The sequence below is a fragment of the Cupressus sempervirens genome, chromosome 7 (genome assembly GCF_028749045.1).
Source record: "Cupressus sempervirens isolate cs-2001-9-10 chromosome 7, ASM2874904v1, whole genome shotgun sequence".
Lineage (NCBI taxonomy): Eukaryota > Viridiplantae > Streptophyta > Pinopsida > Cupressales > Cupressaceae > Cupressus > Cupressus sempervirens.
Window position 1 is genome coordinate 775,720,765 of NC_143124.1, and position 19,232 is coordinate 775,739,996.

A 19,232-nucleotide genomic window follows, 5' to 3' on the forward strand; every position below is an offset into this window, starting at 1 on the left:
GTACTGTGAAATAGAGAAACATCGATAACAAAAAGGTTAGCCATAGTTTTGACGTGTTAACCCACTGTGAAAAAAATCCAGCCCATTGAAGTTCTCTCAAATTGGTTATCTATGATGAGCTGAATGGGGGAAAAAATAGCCACCAATTACCTCATAAACTTAGCTAATATTTGATCTCAAACTTAAAAAACTATTTGGCTACTGGGCTTTTCAAAAGTTTGATAAGTTTTGATCTTAGTTACTTTGTCATACCCCGTCAAGGAAACTGGAAGGATTTAGCTTTAAGTTTCTAATTTTTTTTGGAACATTCCTTTATACATATGTATATTTGTCCTAACAGGTTCCCTAACATTAGAGATCCTAAATTCATTTCCTTTAGATGTTTTCATGGATTTTATCAATCCATATACTAAGATTATCATATAACTTCCTTATTGCATTTACAAAAGTGAATTCCACATTAACCTTGCATAAAGGAAGTAATAGAATACAATTGAATAATTTACTTTCTCTTATTCATAGCTTGAAACATCTTTTCTAAATTGATTCATTGCACATACACTTTTCATTAAAGAAATGACTAATAGCATTTGCTTCCATTAAATTTTATAAGAGAGAGAAGATAAACATCAATAATATTTACGTAATCATTTCCCATAAATCCCTTTTTCCTAAACTGCCCTCCCTTTTACATAGCTTTCATTAGTTACAGTAATACATTTCCCTTATAGCCTTACAGGGTTATCATTTTTTTCACATGAATAAGGTGCATCTAGGGAATACATCGAGTATTGCATCCATTTACATCATCTTCAAAATGTCTTGAAAGCATCAATTAATCTTCAAAGCAATCCAACTTGAACCACGAACAAGCCTCAAAAAGTTTTGCCACCCAACCACATGCAACCATAAGGAACCACTCCCCCGAGCTAGGAGAGCTCACTTATTACCAAACTCACATGGAGAGCTAGTCTGTATAGGGCTCTGGTCTCTAACACATAGGATCCTCTAACGGCCACTTCCGAGCCCTAGCACCTATGGTGAGCCACTCACCTATGACCTCTACCCTATTAGAATACTATAATGTTTCTTTAATGGTCATCTTAGTTAGTCTTTAGCTTATTAGGTAGTTTCAATTTTCGTCTTTAGTTCATGATTGTTTCTTTTAGAAATATTGTCTTTGTAAATTGCAACCCTGGTTGAGGGTTTTCATTGCACGATTTCTTGGTTTGGGCAAAAGTCTCTGATTTTCAAAGCTTGCATGTGAGTTGCGTGTTCTTGCATGCCCTTGCATGTTGCTTGCATGTATTGTTTTACCATGTGAAGTCTCGTGTTTAGCCGCATGAAGATTTTTCTAATGGGTTTTCATAATTTTTTCCCTCTAAAAAAAATAATAATAATTTTCTCCCCAAAATTTATTTAGTGGGGTTTATAATTTTTCCCCAAAAATTATCTATTGGGTTTTACCGTTTTTTCTCAAAACCAAATTTTTGTATTCTTTTATCCACGTCTCGGATTCTGTTTGGTTTGATTAATTTTTCACCTTAGAGATCATGCTGGGTTTTGATCAAATTTTCACCTCAAAATTGTGTTGGGTTTTTGTTGATTTTTCTCCTAAAAAATCGTGGCTTTTTGTAGTCTATTTTGGGGTATCATGCTCACCTACAAAGTTTGGAGGGTTTGACTATTTTTCCTTAAAATTGTGCTAAATGTTCTTAGTATTTGTCTTTGTCTCTAGACGAGCAACTTTGTTATCCGACATTAGGTTGGATGTTTTTGTAAGGATTTCTAGTCAGATGTTTTGTTGATTTTGAGAGGGTTAGTGGTAGAGTTATCTCGATGGCAGAGTCTGTGGCAGGTTGTTGTCTCTTGTTGCAAAGCATTTTGAAGAAGGGGACACCCTTCTTTGTTCTTCTATGGATGAAATTTATCTTCTTGGTTATTAACATTTTGCAGATCCAGGGAGGGTTTCAGCAGCAGCAAAACATTTTGAAGAATTTGAGACCAAAAGACAACAGTTAGACAATGGCCATTTTGGGAGGGTATTAGAATATTATAACATTTCTTTAATGATCATCTTCGTTACTCTTTGGTTTATTGTGTAGTTTCTATTTTCGTCTTTAGTTCACGATTGTTTCTTCTAGAAACACCATCCTTTTTAATCCATATAAGGAGCTTCCATCTCCTTTGTTGAATACAACTACAACATCGATTTACCATAACATACCCTACTCACAAACAACATCACAACAAGAGTTTAGGGCACAAATACCTAGGGTCCCACATAAACAAATGGAAATTCCTATATAGCATTTAATATTTGAATACAAAAAGAGACTAACATTCATTCCAATAAGCCACAAAAGTCCGAAAGCTTCTGGTGATCAAAAGATACAAATTGCAAGTTCAACCAAATCAATCAGGAAGGAAAAACTGATATGAACCCTAAAGCTGCACATTTATACAATACACTTGCGCATACATAATGCAGAAGTGCACATTAGTGCACTTCTATCAAGCAGATCTGCGCATGTGCTCAGTACAATTGTGCTTATGTGCAAACTGGACAACGACAAGGTTAGCATAACATTTCTGCGCATGTGCAAGAAAACTAGCATTACAATAAAACTGCGCATTTATGGCCTAAAGCTGCGCTTTTGTGCAAGAGTGATTGTCAGACAACCTACTGGATGAATGTGCAGAACTGCGCATATGTGATGCATTCGTGCACATGTCTAGTATTCCTGCACATCTATTCCAGAGAATTCAAAAAAACATGATAGAATGTGAGGAATTGGGCTTCTAGATTGGATCTGGGCAAGTAGGTGGCTTGGTTCATTCCTGAAAACAATCTCTAGACAGCAACCTACTTTTACCCATTTCCTGAGGGAGTCCTATTCCATAACATTCCATTTAAACTAAATGTGACACCTATAAAAAAATCAACTTCATACAAAAGAAGGATAACAAATATAATGTTGCACTTGCAGACGATATGGACGAAAACAGATAACACATTTCATTATGCTCATAATTCTTTTATTATTTCCCAAAGGAAATGTGTGTGTGTGTGTGTGTGTGTGAGAGAGAGAGAGAGAGAGAGAGAGAGAGAGAGAGAGAGAGAGAGAATGGCCTTCTTGTTTATCCTTGAGAATTGAAGTTGCAGAAGTTTAAGATGCCCTGTGCATGCCCAACTTTTCCTTGGAATCTTCCTTCTTCCTGCCTTCTACTCAGATCCTTGAATGTTTCTCCTAGATTTCCAAATTGTGAGAGAATTTTCTCTATAGTTTTCCCCCCGTAGCCTTCTCCCTCAAAACTCCTAGAAATGCCCCGGATTTATAGGATGCAAAAATAGTTAAAATGGTTGCAGCTGTTGCAACCGGCACCCTTATGGTTTGATTAATTAAATCAAATCATTTTTTTAACATTTATTATGTCACGAAGTTTCCATCCCAAAGAGATGACATGGTCCAACGTTCAAGTCACTCCTCCATCCATAAGGTCAAGGGTTGAAATCCCACAATCTTTTGTTATCCTAATTTATCCTTTCATTATAATTTAAAACCCATTTTCCCTTCTAAGGTCTTCGAAGATCATGTGTGGAAGGATGGTAGGTAGTGGGTTTGCAAAGGGAAAGATCATGGGTTTGAGTTCTCAAGAGCGCCTAGTTTAGTTCTTATTTGATGTTACTTTTTTTTTTGGTTTTATTCTTATTTTTTTATTTAATTCATTTATTCGCAAAGAAATTACCTACTTAACCAAGACTCAATCATTGCATTTGAACTAGTATCACACATAAAGGTATATTTATTTGGGCATATATACTTAGATAAATATACCCGATTGACCAAATCAGAACACCGTGAAATCTAAATCACAACCATACATAAATCATAAATGAAAATACCAACTATAAAATCAAAGATAGAAATCCCAAAAGTTCCCCAATCGGGTAGCTGACTCCCTACTAGGATCTCTAGGCTTAGGGTGCCTACATGGATCACGACATCATCTCCTAATCAATGGAATATTTAGAGGCATAATAGTACCTGTTTCTGCACACACCTGCATCACCGACTGACAAGATACATACATACATATATTATATATATACACACAAACAGTAACAGTAATAAAAGCACATGGTGGGTTAGCAAGGTTAGTCCAGTATCATAATATATAATCCAATAATCACCTTGGGAAATAACAATCATCTCCATATTAAGAACATTTGAAATGATATAAAATGAATCTCAGAAAATATCTCCATAAACATAAATTGTGAAATGCCATCTATCTCCTATCTACTCGATAAGCAGAACATGTAGTCATGATTCTAAAGATCTCAAAAGTGAATCCATATTATGTCTCAAAATATGTCACTAGGTTGGGCATTACATACTTTATAGACTTGGCTAATATTTGATCTCAGACTCTGACAGCGATTTGGCGACTGACCTCTTAAAAAGTTTACTGAACATTATGCATATGTAATCAGCTATATGGATATGAACAAAAGAATCTATTTTCTACAATTCATTTTGATCTCAGGTACTTTATAGATCTGGCTAATATTTGATCTCACACTTAGGCAACTATTTGGTGACTGCCCTCTTAAAAGTTAACTGAATATTTACCTCTGCAATCAACAATATGAATATAAATGACAAAATCCATTTTCTACAATTCATGAGTTCAATTCTATTTTATTTGCTCTCTATATCTCTATGCTATGGAAATGCCCATAAGTTTTAACGAAAAAACAATTGTCTCCTTTCCACATTTTCTTAATGTCACCTACCACTTAGCACCTCCATTTTGAATGCAGTGGGAGTTCCTATGCATTTTTGTTGGCTCCAAACTACCTTATAAACTCAAGCAATTTTTCTCTGAATACTGCACAGAAGGCAAGTATAAGATAAAGGAAAGGTAGCAACAACCCTGGCAACTGAGCTGAGTGGACAAAAATAAAAAAAATTAAAACAATAAAAAATCCTCAACAAAAGATCACCATATCAAACACAATGCGTAACACCAGAGATCACAAAACACACTAAGAATGCCCAAGAACACAAAAGAAATGAACAAGGAGCAGGAAGGAGGAGAGCAGAAGATTACTTTTTGGCATCCACACTAGAGCTCCTCTGTAAAATTCTCTCCAATACATTGGTTTTTGGATTAAAGGGATCTACAATTAAGCCCAAGTTGTTGTCTAGCTTCATTTGTTGTTTATCACAGCAACAAGGTTAATTATTCAGCTTTTTAATGATTCTTATAATGTTTAATTTGGTATTTCATGTAGCGGGTATCATATCGCTGATACCCTGATTCTACTATATTAGACAATGGGCAAATGTAATATATCATAGAAGCACACAACTCTTGTGCCAGATCAACATGTTTAAGTTATCCCTGTACCTGTCTATTGGTTCGATGTTGGCTAGCTTTTTTGGTCTTCACAAGTAATCATATCAGAAAGATATATGCTGACATCTTTGTCTGGTTATAACATATATGAAGACACGCCTTTCAGTGATTATGTTTGTTCACATGTAAATGCTTAGAATGCAAATTTTCATTCTTTCGATTTGTTCACATCTTTCTTTCTGCAGTATCTGGCCTGATCGTGCTGACATGGCAGGTTGTGTCATCCTCAATCCTTGCATTGGCATCTCTTCTTGATGTATTGCTTGGGCTTCCTTTGCAAAAGTCGACATCTGAAAATGAAAATCTTATTGGTCTTGATTCAAAGAATGGTGCAAAGGTGAGATCTGTAGCTATTTCAGCAACAGATAAGATTTGTCATGCACACAATTTCTTTCAGGAATTCCTGAAGTCTCACAATTCTAGAGTTCGTTCTGCTGTTTATCAAGTTTTTGCAAGTTTGCTGAAATATATACCAGAAGTTGTCAGTGAAGGGAACATGAAGATTTTAGCAGGCATTGTCCTTGGGTCATTTCATGAGAAGGATCCAAATTGTCATTCTTCCATGTGGGATATGCTTCTGTTATTCATGAGAAGGTTTCCTGAAGCTTGGAAAATTGCTCCTGTTCACAAAGTGATACTGCCTCGATTCTGGTGTTTTCTTAGACATGGCTGTTATGCGTCACACCAAACATCATATCCTTGTCTACTGCCCATGATAGTTTCTATCCCTCCGACAATAATTTCAGCAGAACAATTTTTTATCGAGTTCTTCCAAAATCTCTGGGCTGGGAGATCTACATTGTCAACTTCACCTGCTGATCGTGCTGCTCTTTTTGCAGCCATAAAAGAATGCCTTTTGTGGCTTTTAAACAATGCGTCAAGGTCTGTCCATCTTTTTGACCATTGATGTTCTTCCTTTGGTACATTAAATAAGCTTATTTATTATATCTAAGCTTGCTTGTCATCTTTAATATATTGCTGTTATTCACTTGTATTGAAGGGATTTTCTGTGGACATGAATAATTATTTCTGTGATAATACAGGTTTGTGGAAGGGTCTGGTTGCGTTGAACAATTTTGTGTCAAACTTGTTGAACGTATTATTTTTAGGCTGTTGTGGTGTGATTACATCACGTTGGGAAAGTCAAATACTGATAGCAAAGCGACAAAAGATACAGATGATAACTTAGCTACAAAGAAGATTCATAATCCTAAACAAGATGTCCAGAGTAATCTAAACCTCAAACATCTGGAGGATTTCAAGCTGGATTTAGGGAATTCTATTATAGATATATTATCAAATATTTCCATTAAATACCCTAGCTTGCTTAATGTATTTTGTACTCAATTCCAAATAGAGTGCCTAAAGATGATAGAACAAGTGGGAAACAGTGTATTACCTGAGGGTGATCAGAAAATGAACAATCTTTCTGATTTTTTTCGTTTATTGGGAACACATTCAATGAACAAGGGAGAAAAATGGCCATTGGTTCATCTTGCAAGACCATTTGCTGGAAAGTCATTTACAGTGATAAAATCAATGGTATGGATATGAATTTACCTATTCTTTATGACTTATTTGGTATTCATCAGATTGCAAATTAACTACCATTTTTTTAAATTACTGCAGGCCTTACCAGAATCTATCAAGCTCTTGTCGGTAATTATTTCAGTATTTGGAACAAGCGTATTGCCTGTTGAATCTTTTGTTGATGAAGAAGGTGAATCCCATTTGCAAATGTCTACTTCGTATGATCACGAACCAAAGCCAGAAATGCTGCTTCAATTTTTCAAGGCTGATATTGCTACATGGTGTTTACATGGGAACAATTTCTCAACCATTTCTAGGATAGATCTCTTACTTTCTTTCTTGGAGGATGCATACTTTCAAAATGAGTGGGATTGGGTGGTTGGTTGTGCAGCAGGAATGGAGAATGGGTTGGTGCCGAAGGATGATAGATATTTAAATAATGATCACATTGCTGTGTTGGCTGCTCTCATGGAGAAAGTGAGATACAGATTCATTTACAGAAATGTATCAAATAAGTCAAGTTGTAAACCAGAATTTGAAGATAAGAAATGGCATTCAACAAGATTAGATACTGTAGCTATTAGGATTGCTTGCGATAAATCACTGAAAAGGCCTTCACATGTTTTTCTTTTGAGGTAGGATTTGCCTGAATCTTTTTTGAAATTGTAATTGTTCTCTTTTCACGCCCCACACAAAAGTTCAAGAATTTGTCTGCCAAAAGATTTTGTTTCATTGAAGTTGATGTCAGAGAAAAATGCTTTTCTCCAATAATTAACTAATTTCTTTGGTTTTAGGATTCGAACATTTTTGGATGCTACAGATGTTCTTTATTTAATTAAAATTTGTTGAATTCATTTTGAATATTTAACAGGTATATCCTTGGAGGAACAGAACCAGAGGATACAGTGTCCCTTGTTTCCATAGAAGCCTTGAATCTTATTATGGAGGAAATTTTGAGGCAACTTGTGGGAGTGCTTATAGGATCTCCCAGTGCTTGGGCAAAGCATGCAGCTTTGTTATTCTTGTGTGATGGAATGGAAGGTCAATTAAAAACGGATATATCAACATCAGAGGAAGCATTGCAGTTAGCTAGCTTTGCTATACAAGTACTTGGGGGGAGTTTTTTCTCTCTTAAAATTTTAAATGGCAATTTTCAAGTTGTTCCACATATTCTAGCTGCTTCTATTTGTCTAGATTGGGAAACAAAAATGTCCAGAAAAATTGGTCAAAAGAGCAATTATTTGACTCCATGGGAACTAGATGAAGATACCAGGATTTTTGATGAGGGAGATACAGGTTCATATTCTGAAGGGGAGAGCATAGATGAATTCGTTACTGAACAGGCTGATGAAGGGACCATTCTTGATGTTGCACATGAACTGGAGGTTGCTTTTGCAAAATCAATGCAGGATCTTTTGAGAAAAATTGCATTCTTTTCCAAATCTTTCAGCTCGGCAAGTTGTAAACGTTTGAGATCATTGTTAGTTGAATCCATAAGTTGTTGCATTTTTGAGGAAAATACATGTGAAGTTGAAAGTGTTATTGCATTGTGCACAAAGTGGATGGTAGAAATAATGGGCTATACTTGCAAAGATCAAAATGAAGAACAGCAGTTATTAGACCATTTACTGTTATCTCATGAAGCTTGGCCCTTCTGGGCCAAAACATCTGTTGTTGGAGAATCAAAACCTGTTGTCCTGAAGACTGGAATTGCATTCAATGATACTGAAGTAAGTCTGAATTGCAAATTATCTTGAGTACAGCAATACTATATTTTTTATTTTAAAGTTGTTTCTACTGTATTTCAATTTGAAGAATACTAATAATAATGAAGCAGTCGCCTGCATGATGATCAGTACTGCATGTTGATGGTTACCCTACAAGTGTATAACTATGCATAATGCCTAGAATCCAATCGAGGTTTAGATGTAGTGAAAAACTAGAGAAGGCTTGTAGTGATAAATATTTTAGCAGTCATTGACAAGGTTGATGATGGAATATATCTGGCATATACACAATAGTTCTCTTGCTCATTAATTACATTTAATGCAGGTCTTTACTTTAATCTGAATAGTAACATCTCCCATAGTTTGCATTAATTCTTATATTGTTCACACATTGTTGATTGGACTTTTAAATTATCCTAGTAAGGAATTCAATGAATGGGACTTAAAGGCTGCAATAGACTTTTAGATGATTTTCTTGAGTGCACGTTGGTCAACATTAAGGTTCATTTTGGAAATACTGATTCCAAAATCCTGTGTAGAAAGACCACATGTAAATCAGTTATTTAGACAAATTTCTAGTTTATCTGCATAGTTTTGCGCTTTTCTGAAATGACAACGGAGAGCTGAATTGACTGAAATTCAACATAAGTTAATACAGTGTCTTTACTTGATTCTTGGAATGGCAACTATATGCACGAGCTTGAGGTATTTTCATATAGTCCTATTATCATAAAGAGTTGGTTTTATTTTAGACTCACTTGGACCTGCTACTAGTTCTGTTCTGCACAGGTACTGAAAAGTAAACTTTAAACATGGTTAAGAATTCAAAAATACCACAGCTTGATACATGTAGAAAAATAATAGATATTTAGAATTTGACCAAAAAGGAATAGAGATTTTTCCAAATATCTAAATCCACGGCAGAGATGAAAAAATAGCCTCACGGTCTTTTAGATAGATGAAAGAAGCTACATGTACCTAAAAGTCAGGCATGCTGCGTGAATAAAATTAATATATAAAAATGATTCATGAATAAATTTCTTGGTGGAGGCACTTGCTGTTTTCTATGAACTAATTAATGCTGGCTACCCATTCTCACAAAATGACTTTAATGATCTACCAAACTATACTATTCTCTTGATCTGGTTTCCCATGAGGATTTTATTGATATTTCTAGAGAGTAGAAGTTGTCCCAACTTCAAACCTAACCAGTTACAACTGCAGGATGCAGTTCTGCTTTGCTACAATTATTAAAAAGATCTAATTGAATCAAAGATATCTTTAACGGATCTATCTAAGCAACGCTAAGAGACATTAATCTCAAGTTATATTATTTGCTTAAGCGTGATTTAGTTTTAATTTTATTTGCTACATACATGTATAGATACGTTAGTAATAATTTTTGAATAAGATTTATTCTATTTGATTTGATATTGTTTACTTGTTTTAATTTTGTATGTAATGATGTATAATTTCAGTTTTGAAAAAGCCATTTTCATGACATCATTTGCTTCTCCCATGCTGCCATTGTAGATTACAAATTCTTGGCATAGTAATTGTTTAAATTCTTTTCTGAAGCTGAAGTCTAAACTGCATGGTTTTCAATTAGGCTTGAACATGGAGATATTTTACTTATAACACAAGGAGATTTGTCTCTCTATAATTGATCAAATTTTTATTTCCTTCCTTATCTGTCATCTACTTTTTTCAAGACCCTCGAAGGGATTACAATCGACAGGTTTGTTTTTAAGGGAATACTTGATTAGTTTGTGTACCATTAGATGAGCAGGAAAGGATGCTTCTAGCAGTATACATTTTTTGTGTGGGTGAAGAATACATGCTTCAATTTCATTCCAAAAATCTGTGTTTTTCTTGTAAGTTTGTAACCATTAATTGATGATAAGTTCTAACAATAATATTCAACTTGATGCACATATGTGATTGATTTTTCATTACTGGAATAATCTTTTTTGCCATAGGGGTCCATGAAAGATGTTATAGCTTTAGTAGCTCTATGGTTAACTTGCATGGAAATAATAGTACTCTCTACAATGATCAGCTTAGGTGGTTTAGTTGAACTTTATTTACTATAAGTTTATTAGTGTCTTGTAAAACATTTGCTATCTATTGAGGAGTTATGTACTCAATAAACCACAATTTGAGATTTGCAAATTGTAGAACGAGATAATTGTTACTGCTTCTCAGTTTCAGTCGGGATTATCCACTGATAGATTTTTGTGAACATTATTGCAGAAAGCTTTGCATATAAGGTTTGTAATGTTCGTAGAGAGGATTGGTTCCATTGTTGGTAAAGATAAATTGTTTATTGGTTCGCTAACAAAATCCTCTCAGATCACAGTGGAGCACGTGAGCAATCAGATTTGTAACAAAAAACCTTCTTGTAGAATTTGGTTGGCATTAGAGGTCTTGTGCACTTGGAGGTGGCCTGGAGGTAGTGCCACAGAATTTCTTTTGCCATTCTTATGTGAATGTGCTAAAAGGGGACCTGGATATCCTGAATGGATGATGGTGAATTCTATCATTGATGTTTTGTTTTTAGGTGCATTGAAAAACAATATTTCAAGTATATTCTACCCACCAAATGTTTGGGTTACCTGTGAAGACGAAGTAGATAAAATTGAGGAGCCATTCTTGCGTGCTTTAATAATGTTGTTGATAGTGCTGTTCAAGGATTGTAGCATCTGGAACAGTGGAGATGCTTCAAGAATATTACAAGATCATATCTTGAAGGAGGAGTTTTTGAGCACATATACAAATACTTATGTAAAACTTTTACCTCATATTCTAAATGTCCTTGCTCCGGTAGTGTGGAAGAGAACTGTGGAGTTGGAGGATTGCAACAGTGTTCTTCCCATGGCTGGAAAGGATGAAAGCAACATTGAAAAGGCTGTATGCCAGTGGTTAGAGAGAGCTAATTCTGGACCACCTCTCATTTTATGCCAGAAGGGTCAGTCAGGTAAATAGAAACATCTCCATATAAATAAACTGTGGATTTTTTGTGGTTCCATTTATGAAATCAGGGTCTGTTAGTGATGTTTCACAATTGCACCTGTAACTAGTTTGCATAATGGTACCAAGCTTCTATTTTGTATCAGCTTAACTGTCAATGTGTTTGTCTTGTAGATGTGGAAGATTGGGTAAACGTGGCAGTGTCTTGTTTTCCACTTCATCGTGTGGGAGGAGTGTGTGCACTAACCACAGCATCTTTGGCTGACATAAGTACTGAGAAAAGAAAATTGCTTTTAGGTTTGTTCCAGAAGCAAGCTCAGAAAGCTATATCTGAATATCGTGCACGTGCAGCTGAGCATCGAGCTTCATTGGAAACATCATCAGATGCAGTTACTTACTGGGAACCAACCACAGAATTGTGCCTGACTAAATTAATGGCAGTTGCTGTTGTGTATTGTTGGCAAGAATTTAGAGATGATGATTGGACATTTGTGCTTTCTCAGCTGCGAAAGTGGCTAGATGTAGCTGTTAGCTCAATGGAAGATTTGGCAGAGGGCATTAACGATGTCGTGAAGACAACTGATCCTCATACAAGTTTAGAAATTGATGGTACACTAAAAAATATAGAAAATGTGGTTCAAAGTTCAAAGATCAGTTCCGTGGAACTTACTGAAATGGCTGTCTTCATTTTCTCTCTGCTTCGTGGACTTCACAATTTAGATGGAGATGGATTGAACTCCTCAAAGCTTGTGAATTGGGGAAAAGCAGAACCACGAGCATTTGAAAATATACTTCGGCTGTTCTTCGCAACAGGCATAGCTGAGTCAATTGCATCAAGTTCTTGTGCAGGAAAGAAAGCTGGAGCCATTGTAGCGCTATCACGTCAATGTAATGCTCATTTTTGGGAATGTGTAGCCAACGTTGTGGTTGATGCTCCATCTCGAGCAAAGGAAGCAGCAGTGCATGCAACTGAGTTGTGGGGGCTAAGTAAAGGAGCGATAAGTGCTTTATATGAGATTCTTTTTTCAGTTGATCCTATTCCAGCTTTGCAATTGGCAGCATATCATTTTCTTTCGAGTGATTCAATTCAGCCGCTTGCAGTGACAAAAGGAGTTCTTAGTGTCCGGTTAGGTAAAAGCATCATTGAAAATGAAGAGGCTGGTCAAACTACACACATGCATTCATCATCAGATGAATCGTCTTCCATTAGGGAGGAGCTTTCTTGTGTCCTCCAGACATCTTCAACTGATCTTCTTGGCAGTAATTTTACTGAGCTTATTCGGGTAATAAGACACTGTTTTTGCGCCAAATTCTGAAACTTCAACTACAGGGATGGTTTTATCCACTTTGAGACTCCTACTTTGTTTTCTGAATGGAAATAGAGTTGTAGTCCATGTATCTTATGTGTATTATATTTATGCAGGTACAATACCTATTGGCATGGTCATTATTCTTGACTCGTCTTCAGGCTGTACCTTCGTTATCAGCAGCAAGAGAATGTATGGTACAATATGCACAAGATTCAGGAAGTACTTCAACATTGTTAGATTGTCTGTTTCAGCACATACCAATTAAGCAAAGCGCACCATCTAGCTCAAAGAAATATAATGCAACAGCAATTGAGGCAAATGGCCCTGCATCTGCAGCAAAACGCTCTGTTGCTACAAGTTCTTTATATTTTGCTGTGGAGGCATTATGGCCAATTGATATAGATAAGATGGCTGATCTTGCTGGTGCAGTTTATGGATTGATGCTTCGTGTTCTACCTGCATATGTCCGTGATTGGATTATCAATTTACGGGATCGCCCTGCAGCAAGTTTTATTGAAGCTTTCACTACAACATGGTGCAGTCATCAACTACTTGACGACGAGTTCTCCAAGGTGTGCTTATTTACTTGGATGGTTAAATAATCTAGATAAAATATGTAGAGGCATCTAAATTCGAAATCTGAGTATTTTTGTCTAGACATCTTGATATGAGAACATGGTTTTGGCAAAAGCTTTCCTATACTGTTTCTTCTACAAGATTTTTAATTATGACAGTGCTCTATTTAAAAATAATATTTAATAATAAACAATCAAATCATCAATAGTTTTTAGCCTGTACAAAGGCATTCTTTTTCTTCAATGTTTCATAGACTGCTTTGGGAAATGTTACTTCCAGATTGGTCCAAGTGACTTACAGTTTTTGCTCTCTTCATCGTACAGATCCAAGCTGCTGGGATAACAGATGAGAGCTTATCTATAAGAGCGAATCGATCAGCTAGAGAAGTGACTGCAATCTATACAAAAGAGGAAGCAGTAATGGATGTTGTTATTCGATTGCCTTCTTGTTACCCTCTACGGCCCGTTGATATGGAATGCACCAGAAAGATTGGTGTTAATGAAACAAACCTGCGAAAATGGATGCTCTCCATGACATCTTTTGTTCGTAATCAGGTAAAGGGGCACTTTTCTTCCTACTTTTTTTTTCCTCTTTTGGGTAAGGGAATGCTTAAGGAGTGGAATGAGTTTTAGTGATAGGAGAGAAACAACTGAAGGGAACTAGTCACTCACTCCTAATACATTCAAATGCCTATTAGGCTGTTTGTGCACAAGAACAGAGTCCCAGATGCTTTTTTATAGTTATAAGAGACAATTAAATTTTAATATATAGAAACTATATGCAAATGAGGATTTTCTAAAAGAGCTTGTTTGTGGAGTCATTTTGATTAGTTTTAGGTCACAACAATACAAATTAAATTCTTTGTGAAGTCTTGAAGAATTTTTCTATCAAATTGAATAAAAAAATTTGCTGAGAAAATGGAGCAGGTTAACTTATGTTATTTAATGGTACATGATTCTTCTTTGAAAATGAACTCAGAAAAATAATAATGACGAAATTAGATTAGGTTCTAAGTGAAAATACCGTTCAGAAATTTCTTCGTAATTGCCATAAGCTCCTATTACTTAATTATGACATTAACATATTATAAAGTACTTGTAACATTAATAAAGTACTTATTTTGATGTAACAAGTTTTCATGCAGTTGTAATACCTCTGAAATGATTTTAGTGCATACCTTCCAAAAAGTAGCAAGAAAAATAGTAAACTAAATGAACTGAAGTCCCTGGTGTTGTGTTCAGTGGTATAAATCGGTCATGAATTCAATATTCTATGTACACTAAAGCACATATGCAGTAGTCAGCATTACATATGTAAAAGTGAGTGCAAAGAAAGGAAGTGGAGTTCATCTTCCCCACAACATAAGGAAACAAAGCCTATGCTTTTACAAAACAATGTACAGTGTACTGATCTACATGTCAATGATAAAAAATCATTTAGGAAGTAATAGAAATGCACGGCAACTTGCTACATGATAATAAATGCTTTATTAATGTTACGTGTACTTTATGATATGCTAATGTTGTAATTAAGTAGTAGTAGTTTATGGCAATTAAAAACAAAGTTCTGAAAGAAAGTTTCATTTAGAACCTAAACAAAGAACTTCCTAGAATGTTTCTGAGCCACGCAATTGACTTGTGCATAAATGATGTTCAACATTTGACTTCTGCTGAACAATGCCATCATTACTTGCTTCTGCATGATTTTGAACCCAAATCAGAATCAAAGATAAAACCAGAAGCTAATGTGGCTATCTTCCAGTAAGTAGCTGAATAAATTGTAAGCTAAATGAACTGAAATCATCCTCAATGACAAACGACTTTAAGTCTTTAATTCAACATTCCAATGTTCAATCTTGCTGATAATAATGGCATAAAGTGAGAAATGGTGATTGCCAGAAAACATCTTCACTTCTGGTGGTGTCTTTTAATCTTGAATGATACTTGAGCATAGTTTATCAGCAACCAAAAACTGAGTTGTGTTTCTTCCAAACTTTTAACCATAGACAACGCAGTAATTGAATATTTTTTAATGAAAATCCAACACACTATTAATTGAATCATCTCCCTTATTGGTAGTAACTTAAGTCCGAACATAACTAATAGAAGTGTATATTTTTAATAACTTCCTTGTAGTGTACAAACTAGGATCAGTTGAACTGCACTTATATTGTCAATAGATGCTAACCTATCACGGTGGGCTTCAATTATGTCTGATTATATTTCTTCTATCGATGAAAGCATAGTTGTCCTTTTCAAAATAGATGGATATTACTACTGTTTGGTTGACTTACCACATAGAAGTCGCCTTTGATTTTATAGTTTCCCAATTGTATACTTATTTGTATTAAACCCATCAGCTATTCAAACATTTAATCAACAACTCCATGAATAGAGAGATATATATTCACTGCCCACATAAGACTACACAAATCCTCAAAAGATTCATCATTCTAGAAGCTAGAAAGTTGGTTCTAGGGTACCTTAACTTTCTTTCACTTCTTCAGACTCTTCTGATGTCTGTTTTTTCTTATTTTGTTCCAAATCAGTGTCTTGTGATATTTTTTTTTTGTAATTCAGATTCTTCAGCCGAATACACATCTAAATCATGAACTGTTGCTTTCTTGAAACACTTATGGCACGGTGCCCATCGTTCCTTGTATGTGGAGCACAATTCTTCCTCAACTCGTTTCAGAGGTCATCATCCATTTTTAATGAAAACTTTTTGGATTGATTTTATTCCTTGTGAAAATGTTGCTTGTCCTTCTTGTTTGGAAAGTCTTGGTTGGAATTTGCTTCTCGGAGAAGCAAGATCCATGCTCCCTGCCTTTTTGATAGTCTCTTGGAAAGTTGGAGGGTCAAAATCTTTTACCCACCCTCTAAGTGGTATAGTTATCCCTTCATTCAAAAGGACTACAAGTCTTCTTATCTGAATGTTAGGCATCATCACTGATAGTCTCTAGAAATCAACAATGGTGGATAATCCTACGCTGTCTCAGTTGTGCCAATTCTCTAAACTGCAGTTCAGGGTCCTTTTTGTCAGGCCTCGCAATGAGATTATTGTCCTCATAGGTGGTGATGGGGCTATGACCTTGGATTACCAAGCCATGGTATCACCATTTGTGGGTTACTCTGTGTAATGTGGATAATTTGACTACCTCTTCTTTCCGCATTTTGTACAACTTTTGGACTCGAAACTTGATCAATACACTTATCAGTCCTGTCAAAATGAACAAGAGTCACCTTCTCAAGACCTTGCCAATAATCCCTTTGCAATACATGACCTTTATTTTCTATTCTTACACCAACTCTTCTAATTGATTGATTGATCAAATGTTTAAATATCTTGGATGTACAATAGAAGTGTCACATATTCAGCATTACAGCCCCTTCATCTGCCATAGGAACTTGAGCTTGTGGCAAATTGAATGTCCTCACTATGAGTGAAATTAGGGTGGAGATCTCTCAAAACAAACCTAACAGCAGAACCAACAGTGTGGCCATTATTGTTTTGTCGATATCTGGTGTAGGAAGAATTTTCCTCGTCTGAATTGGAGTTGTATTTGGTACATTCCTATTCATTTTCAAAGCAGTTTTGACATCATGTCAGGTATGATGTTAAACTTTCTTTCTACTCCAGTGTTCAAAGTACTTGGTAGAGCCATTCCCTTGTTTTTTTCGGCATGTTCCCGATGAAACTTAAATGCCCTTGTTGATGTGTTGTAGCTTTAGTTGGATAAATACTGAGTCAAAACTAGTGAAGGTGTGCATATATGTTAAGCATATATGAGATATATATGTATACTTAACTCATATATATATATATATATATATATATATTATGAAAATATTAGAGAAATTAATATAATAGTGACTCGAGATATTATGTATATACCAAAGTAACGAGAATCGGAATTGGCAAGGCCGAATCGAATTGAGAATTGGCCATGAATTACTCATGAATCAGCGATGAATCAACAAATTTGAAAAAACCCTTTAAATTTAGAAATTTTAACAATTTAAAACTTATTTCATGCACCTTTTATTGAATATAACTTAAACACACTATAACATCATCAAATAGAATTGTAGAAGTTAAAACTTAACATACATAAACATGGAACATAAAATCCATCACATACGTAAGTATGTTATGTAAAATGTAAATTGTAGGCTAGCTGAAGTAAATAGAAATCATATGATCATAATGATTCAAATCATAGAATGTATGTAAGATGAAGATCCACAAGACATCAAATCATAAATGTATGTAAGAATCTAAGATGAAGATCTATGAAACGTATGTCTATCAGTATCAATATCTGTAAACAAAATGAAAAAACAAGGCTCTAGCTCAAGCCTCATCATCATCCTCAAGCTCGACCGCAGCCTCAGCCTCAACCTTTGAGTATCCAGTCTGCCTGCTAGAAAGGCGCCTAAGGTAGGTCATAGAGGACCACTAAGCCATATCCCCTGCATGTAAGATGGGCTCATGAACAACATTGCTACAGCCTGTGTCTGTGTGTGCGTGTGTGCATCTACCAGTGCCTGAACATGCTCTAGTTGCCTCCTCTGCCATGGCCACAACCTCAGCCTCTATATCCACTTGGTCAACCCACACACGGTCTTCCTTAGTGAAGACTGGATCTACAGCCTCTGTGAGCCACTCTGATTTTGGATCAATCTCCTCTAGAATGATCGGAGAGGAGTCAGTGCCCAAAATCTGTCTGATCCTAAGACGAAGGTTGTAATGAACAAAGACAAGATCATTCAACCTCTGCACAGTCAGCCTATTTCTCCTCTTCGAGTGGATGTGCTCGAATATGGACCAACTGTGTTCACATCCAGAAACGTTGCTTGGCTGACTCAGAATACGGATGGCAATTTTTTGAAGTTTTGGGGTTGTGGGCCTAAACATTTGCCACCATCTATCTGAAATAAGGGAAAACAAAAACAATTAGTCTCATTTACAACTTAAGAATTACATAATCAACAATTAAAATTTAAAATGCACAACTTATATAAGTCATAAACTTTAGATTCATGAATATATTATTTAATTTTTACCTGGCTGTATTGTTGCCCAAGCATCTATGGCCATCTTGTTAGAGAAAATTGGCCCTTCTTTATTATTGAACTTGTCGAGTTCAATGATTGTAGTTGTGCTATCCTCATCACTACTCAACCTCTGTATCACTGTATACAAGCCGGTGAGAACCTCCTCATCCGCCTTGAAGTCAGGACGGAAACGAAATGCCGGATTCAAAAAGTAAGTTGTTGCATGGATGGGTCAGTGGAGTTGATTTTGCCATCTCCTATCAATGATATCCCAAATAGGGGCATACTTCTTCTGCACTCCTACATATGGGCTCTAATTGTCTCCTTGGCCCTATCCATGCCCTCATATAGGTAGCCCGTAGAGGGCTTCTCCCCATTAGCAGTTCGTAGGAGAGATACAAGGGGCTCAGTGACCTACATATAAAGTAAAACGAAAATTTGAGTCAGAACTTAAATATAAAATAATATAGCTTAAAGTAAAACTAAATCATTAAACAATTAAATATTAAATATTAAATACTAAATAGTAAATTGTAAAATACTAAATGTTAAATTGCAATAAATTTATCTTAAGGATTTCTCGAGTAGGTTTCCAAAAACCATCATCATCAAATATGCAATTCACCACATTTACC

The 19,232-nt window shown here is 35.6% G+C and overlaps 1 protein-coding gene across 1 annotated transcript in view; it reads left to right on the top strand.

Moving 5' to 3' along the window:
* Positions 1–19,232, top strand: part of LOC149549620 (HEAT/U-box domain-containing protein) — an 81,768-nt gene that overhangs the window by 49,718 nt on the left and 12,818 nt on the right. Inside the window, exons 8-15 of the mRNA XM_089792936.1 lie at positions 5,642–6,309; positions 6,471–6,969; positions 7,057–7,592; positions 7,829–8,687; positions 10,938–11,661; positions 11,829–12,937; positions 13,078–13,536; positions 13,864–14,094. Coding sequence (XP_089649062.1) covers positions 5,642–6,309; positions 6,471–6,969; positions 7,057–7,592; positions 7,829–8,687; positions 10,938–11,661; positions 11,829–12,937; positions 13,078–13,536; positions 13,864–14,094 — 5,085 coding nt within the window. The remainder of the gene's footprint in view (positions 1–5,641; positions 6,310–6,470; positions 6,970–7,056; positions 7,593–7,828; positions 8,688–10,937; positions 11,662–11,828; positions 12,938–13,077; positions 13,537–13,863; positions 14,095–19,232) is intronic.